Source organism: Penaeus vannamei, chromosome 3 (genome assembly GCF_042767895.1).
Source record: "Penaeus vannamei isolate JL-2024 chromosome 3, ASM4276789v1, whole genome shotgun sequence".
Lineage (NCBI taxonomy): Eukaryota > Metazoa > Arthropoda > Malacostraca > Decapoda > Penaeidae > Penaeus > Penaeus vannamei.
Genome location: NC_091551.1, coordinates 21,019,354 through 21,026,853, shown reverse-complemented (window position 1 = coordinate 21,026,853; position 7,500 = coordinate 21,019,354). Strand labels below are relative to the sequence as shown.

General features: G+C 45.0%; 1 protein-coding gene across 1 annotated transcript; it reads right to left on the bottom strand.

The window, feature by feature from the left end:
- Positions 1-4,349: 4,349 nt before the first annotated feature.
- On the bottom strand, positions 4,350-6,554 carry LOC113804624 (retrovirus-related Pol polyprotein from transposon 412). The gene is made up of 6 exons (XM_070115611.1): positions 6,264-6,554; positions 5,784-6,231; positions 5,431-5,687; positions 4,871-5,329; positions 4,648-4,803; positions 4,350-4,604 (listed from the first exon to the last, which is right to left on the bottom strand). The coding sequence occupies exons 1-6, from the start codon at positions 6,552-6,554 to the stop codon at positions 4,350-4,352; spliced, it is 1,866 nt and encodes a 621-aa protein (XP_069971712.1).
- Positions 6,555-7,500: the final 946 nt, after the last annotated feature.

The window sequence follows — 7,500 nt, the reverse complement described above, 5'->3', positions numbered from 1 at the left end:
CACACACACACACACACACACACACACACACACACACACACACACACACACACACACACACACACACACACACACACAAAAGGGATAAGTAAAGAACAAAAATGAGCAAAGGACTGATGAGCATAAAAACGTTTATTTGGAGGGTGAAAAGTCTCCAAGCAAAGCAAATATACTATCGGAACCAAAATGTAGAGACTAACATTAACCCTGCAGCCAAAAGGAATACCGAAAGATTATATAGAAATAGTTTATACAAATAATGATGGTTTATCTTCGAAGTTGCTAGAGCTAGAGACAACAATTTGAAATTAATAAACCAGATGTAATATACATCACTGAAACCAAATTGGATCCCTCCATAGACGATGTAACATTAGGACTCAAAGACTATAATATTTGGAGAAAAGGTAGGGCAGATGGAATGGAGGGGGTAGCAATAATAACATGGAAAGGAATTATTACAAAGGAGTTAGAAATTAATCAAGACCCCATAGTGGAACTGAATTGAGGTAGAAATAAGTTTTTTTTTTTCCGGCGCCAAGAGGTGTAGTACTACAGTATCCCATGACTTCGCCCCTATTTATGGGGGCGAGTCATTTATAAGCAACTGCACCTGGCTGATGAGCGCGCGGAGCACCTCTGCTCGTTTTAAAACTGGAGGAAAATGGGAAGTTCAAAGTTGATGCTGCACTGTATGGTGCAATATTAGTAACTTTGATGATGTTAATGAGGATATTATTGCACTAAGTACTAGTTTAAGAGTACGCGCGCGCGTGCATGTATGTATTTATATTATACATACAGAAATGTGTATATACATACATACCTATATATACAGTACACACACACATATTTAAACACATATGTACACACACACATGCATATATATACATATATATATATATATATATATATATATATATATATATATGCATTTATGTATGTATATGTATATATACCCATATATATATATATATATATATATATATATATATATATATATATATATATATATATATGCATTTATGTATGTATATGTATATATACCCATATATGCAGAAATATAATATTAAATATATACTTCCATATATAACAATATAGAGTTTAAGGTTTGCTTTCGTATTAATAGGGCTACGGGTAAGAAGAGCGAGGTTCAGGTTTATCTTTCGTATGTGTACAATTTTATGCAATATGTCATGTAAGGCTTGTTACAGTTTTTCTTATATCATTTATACTTTAATCTTGGGCAATATTCAAGCCTCCAAAAGTGTTCCATGAGGAATAATATACGGGGAAGTATCTCATGTTTTATTCACAGAATGTGTTCGAATGGTCAAAAGAATATGAAAATTTATATTAGGTTTTACATACTAATTTTACTTATTATGTATGTATAATTGAATATGCAGACGTAAACTTATATATCCTTTTGAATGTAGTTGATATCAATCAATAAATAGTGTCATTTTCAAAATATTTAAAGAAGTGTGACCTTCGAAACCATTGTCGATGGACGAATGACGAAGTATGATGGGAGGCGCTTGGGGCCCGCGCATTTTCAACTGATCTCGATAGTTTTCGAGTATTTATTTCCTAATGGTACATCAGTAAACCAGTGATTTGTTAATTGATATAATTCAAAAACAAAATCAGATTCGTCAACTCGAGTACAATTCCTAGGAATGGGGGTGGAGCCGCACCTGTGGCAACAAAGAAGCATCGGCAGCGTTGCTGGCGCGATCGGCCCGGAGAAATGAAAAAAAAAAAAAAAAAAAAACTTTCTATTGTAGTTAGACAGTTTCTTGGCACCGGAAAAAGGCCTATAAACGGGGTAAACATCATAACCACAGTATATATGCCACCTCTTACATCGATGTGGTCACAAGAAAATTAGCAAAAACTAATTTAAGAGACATTAAAGAACCTGGAAGAAGCCTACAACTTTCGGAAACCAATGCAAAAGAAATTCCTATCACGTGGAATTTTAACAGCTGTGAAAGTTTCGATCCCAGAGCGCAACCACATTCGTGGAGTGTTAAATTACTAGAAGTCATAAATGAGTATTGATTTTTCCAGAATGTAGCAGATCATGCCAGGATAAGAGGGCTAGATAGGCCGTCTATGCTTGACATAATATTCACAAAGCATAACGATGATATTTAAGATATCGAGTTCTGTCGACCATGTAGTGATTAAACTAAAATACTGTCTGCTACAAGAACTCATCGCAAACAAGGAAAGAAAGGAAAAGTACAATTACAAAAGAGGCCATTATAGAAGCCTTAGATTTCTTTGACAGCAAAAACTGAGAAACACTTCTGGGCGATAAGAATCTTGATGTTCAGTATTCAAAATTTTGTGAGATCTATAAAAAAGGAGTAGTAAAATTCATATCAAAATTCAAAATTGAAGCAAGATATGGCGAAAAATGGTTCACTGACAAATGCAAGAAAATGAGGAAAAACAAGCAGTTCCTTTGGAAAAGATTCAGAAGATACAGATCTCAGGCAGGGTATGAAAGGTATAAAGTTGGAAGAAATGAGTATACCCAAACCATGAGAGAGGCGAAATTAGACTTTGAAAAGGATATAATCAACAAATGTACATCAACCAAAACTCTTCTTTAAATACATAAATACTAAAACTAATTTTGTTTTAAAGGAAGTTCATGTGTAACAAATCTCTGTTTTTATGACAGAGTATCTGAAATATAGAAAAAAACGGCTGGGTGGATTGTGTGTACTTGGACTTTAAAAAGGCTTTTGATAAGGTGTCTTATAGAAGACTATGGAAATTAGAGCACCTAGGTGGAGTGAAAGGTAAATACTCGCATGGATGAAAGACTCTTCATGCAAGACAGATGAGCACAGTAAATAGAGGTAAGTATTCTACATGGCGACAAGTAAGCAGCGGAATGCCTCAAGGATCGGTGTTGACACCAAATATGTTTACTATTTTCGTCAATGATTTAGGGTCGAACTTAAGCCCAGGTAATTATATAAATATGCTTACAGATGATGCGAAGATACAAAAAAGGATACCAGACAACGTCTCATGCCAATGCCTCCAAAGTGACATTGTGGAGTTGTAAATGGAAAATAGAATTCAATACCATGTAGGTTCGGAGAAAGTAGAAATCGCCCACTATTCCAAGATAAATTAGGAGACGCAATATTAATTAAACACAGCTGACAGGAAAAAGATCTTGGGATAGTCATAAATAGAAACCTAAACCCAAACGATCATATAAATGAAAAGGTCCACAAAATGCTAAGATGGATAGCCAACATGAAGAGGGCATTCGTGATATGGCAAAGATCATTCTAGCATTATATATAGTCTTGAGTACGGTGCAGTGGTATGGCGGCCACACTTAAAAAAGGATATTGACAAACTAGAAAGAGTTCAAAGATCGGCCACAAGAGGGGCACCTACTATTAAGATGTAGCGTGGTAAAATTGTGGGGGCACTGACACTCACCCTGCTACAGGAGCTGACGAGTGATCCTCGGACCACAGAGATGTGGGCAAGGGCATGGGGAAAAGCCGGGCATTTCTACCTCCTACAGGAGTCGTGACACTGTTCATGCAAATGGCTTTATTTACGAGCACTATCACTACTACATCCTCGGTATCACAGATTCAGACACATGAAAATCACCGGCAAACAGGGCAGCGCTGCAGTACATCACAAAATATCACGAAATGCACAAATATCAAAGTCAGGAGTCCTCCCCAGCCCACACTAACACCTCTCCACAGTCAAGGCCACCCGCCAACTGCCCTCTGTGGCGACTCCACGGCGCGTCACGACAGGGGTTGCCAAGTACCCAAATTGTAAGAGGTTTGAGTGTGGGCTAAATGAACTATCGGACCCAAAACGTACAATATGTCTTCTGGAGGTAGGGCGTTCAGAAAAAGGGCAAGGGCTTGACAAAAGGGCATCAGAAAAAGGCATTAAAATAAAAAGTGAACACCCCAAGTGGGCAACACGACCACCCGTTCGCATAAGCGAATCCATGAATCCGGGCGCATTCGTGTAACTAAAAATATGTAACTCTACAGCCCCTTCTCCGGGACGGGAAACGCCACACCTTCGGAAGGGCCAATACCCAAAAACAATACAAATAAACTTAAAATCAATGAAAATGGTAAAAGTAAAAGAACATCAAAGCACCACCCCCGCCCCCAAAAAAAAAGAAAAAAAAAAGAAAAATACAAGTGACTAGTAAAAAAAAAAAAATCACAAGAACATAATTAAAAGCAACACCTCACAGCACAAAGCTCAGGAGCTTAAGGCACACCATAGTTCGCTATCAACTATTCAGTTCGGTTCACAATACATGTCACTCACACACACAACACTCGGTCGTTCTCCTCAAGGAAGTCCACTTCAGCGGCTGGAGTATAGGGGCGCATCTGGTTGGCATGGACAGTGACAGCACGGTGTGGGGGCCGAAGGTCCAGGACATTGTAACTAACAGGGCCTAACTGCTTCTGCACGCGGCAGGGACCAAGCCAGCGATCACCCAAAGGTCCATGGTTCCTTTGGATCTTTCGCAGCACCAGAGTGCCTTCCTCATAAGGGCCAGAGTTGCGAGCAGCCTGGTCATACTGGGCCTTGTTGGTCTCACATCTTCCTGCTCACCTCAACAGCTAGGCGGCAGGCATCTGCAAGGCGAGCCAAAGACAGGTCCTGGTCTGCAGTCTGGCGGTTAGTCAGGCCCTTCCCAAAGAGCGCCATACAACCTGTCAGCAAGTACAACGGCTGGTCCCCCACGGCCCGGTGGATGGCTGAGGCGCACTGCAGGCAGATGAGTGGGCCACTGTGAAGGAGCCTGCCTAGCCAGCGCCGCGAATATGTCCTTCACTGTCCGGTTGGTGCGCTCCACCACCCCATTGGACTGGGGGTGATAAGCCACCGAAAAAGAGTGCTGCACTTGCAATGCCTCCAGAAGCGAGTGCCACTCATCAGAGGAGAACTCCAGGACATTGTCTGTGTAAAGATGGCCGGGCGGCCCAAAGAGTGTCATGTAGTGATCTACAAAAGCCTGCAGCACTCTGTTGGCACTCTTGTCATGCAGTGGAACCAGCTGTATAAACCGAGTGTGATAATCTACAATGGACAGGATATACTGAAACCCTGTTGCTGATCCCCACAGGTCCATAAGATCGGCTGAGACCCTCACCAGTGGAGCCTCTGGTAAAGGATGTCCTTCCATTGGAGCACGACCTGCCACTCCCTTGCGCTGCTGACAAGCATGGCATCTAGCCACATACTCCCTCGCCAGGCGGTGCATATTGGGGAAGTACCAGGCACCCTGCAGGTTCTGGAATGTACGGTGGACCCTGGGATGGATTGCATTCGGTGGGCAGTGTGTGTGGTTCAGGGCCTGTGGCTGGAGATGGGGACATAAACCTGCCTTACTACCTGGTCTGGAAAAGTCCGCAGGTAGTACAGGACGCCCTCCACCTCAAAACTGGAAAGTGCTGCAGGTCTCTCCCCAGGTACAGTTTGGCGACCCTCCAGCCAACCAAGCATGTCCTCGCATACTGGGTCTTGTAGCTGGTGTTCCCGCACTTGCACAGCCGTCATCCTGGTGAGGTCCAGCGGGTCTGTAGCATCCTCATGTGGCTCTTGGGCCTGCTCTAGTGGGCAAGCTTTCTGCGCAGGTGGAGATCCATCACCTGCAGGGCGTGAAAGAAGGTCTGGCACGTGGTTGCTGGCCCCTACCTTGTACTTCAGCACAAAGTCTTATCCCTTAAGCTCGTAGGCATGCCGACTCAGACGGGTGCTCTTTGTGCGCCCGGAAAATACCTCAATCAGGGGCTGGTGAACTGTCCAGACTTCAAACCGTCGACCATAGATGTACGGGTCGAAGGCTCGGACAGCTTCCAACACAGCCAGTTCTCGGACGGCTACCAACACAGCCAGCGCCTCCAGGTCGATAACGGCGTATCGGGTCTCAGCATCCTTCAGGGTGCGGGACCAGTAGGCAATAGCATGAGGCACACCCTCTGCGTCATGCTGAAGAAGGGCCCCACCTAAAGCCTGTGTGCTGGCGTCGCAGTGCACCTCGAAGGGTTGACTGAAGTTTGGCAGGCAAAGCACAGGGTTCCTTACCAAGGTGTCCTTCAAAGTGGTGAAGACCAGCTGAGCAGCATCTCCCCACTCAAACTTCACCCCTTTCTTGGTAAGGGCTGTCAGGGGCTTAGCCATCGCCACGAACCCCTGGATGTGGCAACGGAAGAAACCACAAGCACCCAGGAGAGGTGGACATCCTGCACTGAGCGAGATCGTTTCATCTCAGCAATGGCAGTAGTCTTGGTGGGGTAGGGTCTCACACCCTCAGGACCAACAATGAATCCCAAGAACTTCACCTGGTGCTTAGCAAGTTCACACTTCTCCAGGTTTAACTTCATCCCTGCGTCATGCAGAAGGGCTAGAGTCTCCTGGAGATGCAGGTGTTCGCTGAAGCTTGCCGATGCAACCACCACATCGTCCAGATAAGCGAGGGTGTGACGTCCCAAGACAGAATCCAAGACAACGTTCATGGTCCTCTGGAATGTTGATACAGTCGAGAGGCCAAAGGGAAGCCTGCGAAACTGCAACTGTCAATGGCCGTCACTAAAGGCAGTCTTTTGGCGATCACCTGATTCAGGCCCCGGTAGTCGACACAGAACCGGTGAGTTCCATCTCTCTTGACCAGTACCACCAGTGACAGCCTAGGGCTCACTGTGCGTATCACTTCCTTCATCATATGTGGGAACCTCCACTGTCGCACACAAACTGGTGTATCTGTCGTGTTGACCTGATGCTGCACTCCTGGAACATACCCTACTGCCAGCTTGTCTACAGAGAAGTGTTGGGAACGCAGCTGCCCCTCCTGGTCTGCTGTCAGATGCTCGAGGGCGATGGGAAGGGGAGCTCCAACTGCCTCGGTGCTGCCAGTACCTGAGTCTTCAGCAGCACAGGCAGCCTCCAACTCAACATACTGGGAAGCTTCATTCAGGGCAGATGTGTCCGTAAACACGAAGTCCTCATCCTCGTACCCAAAGTCCAGACATGCAGTACTGTGGTAATTGTCATCCTGGAACTCACCACAGTGCAGAAACTCGTCCTCCTGTGGGAACTCTTCTGACTCCAGGTCTGGAGTGGCCGTGGCCATTAAGAGTTCTGCAGGAGGTTTACTGGCAGGGGTGTCAGAGGTCATCGAGGAGGCTGGGACTGTACATACCACCTCCTTTGGTTCCAGGAAAGAAGCGTACCCCAGCACAGTACCTGGGCGAACCTTCCGTGGCTTTGGGTGTGGGTTAACAACCCACACACTGGAATGGCGACCGTGGACAGTCACAAGGGTGCGGGGGACGGTGAGGCGATCAGTGCAGGTCTCGACAGTGGCCAGGCGTGAGTAATCAGGAGAGCTGCGGGTCACAGTAGCAGCCACAAAATTGCCAGACCTAGCCTCTACCACACTTTCCTCAGCTAAGTTGACAGGTG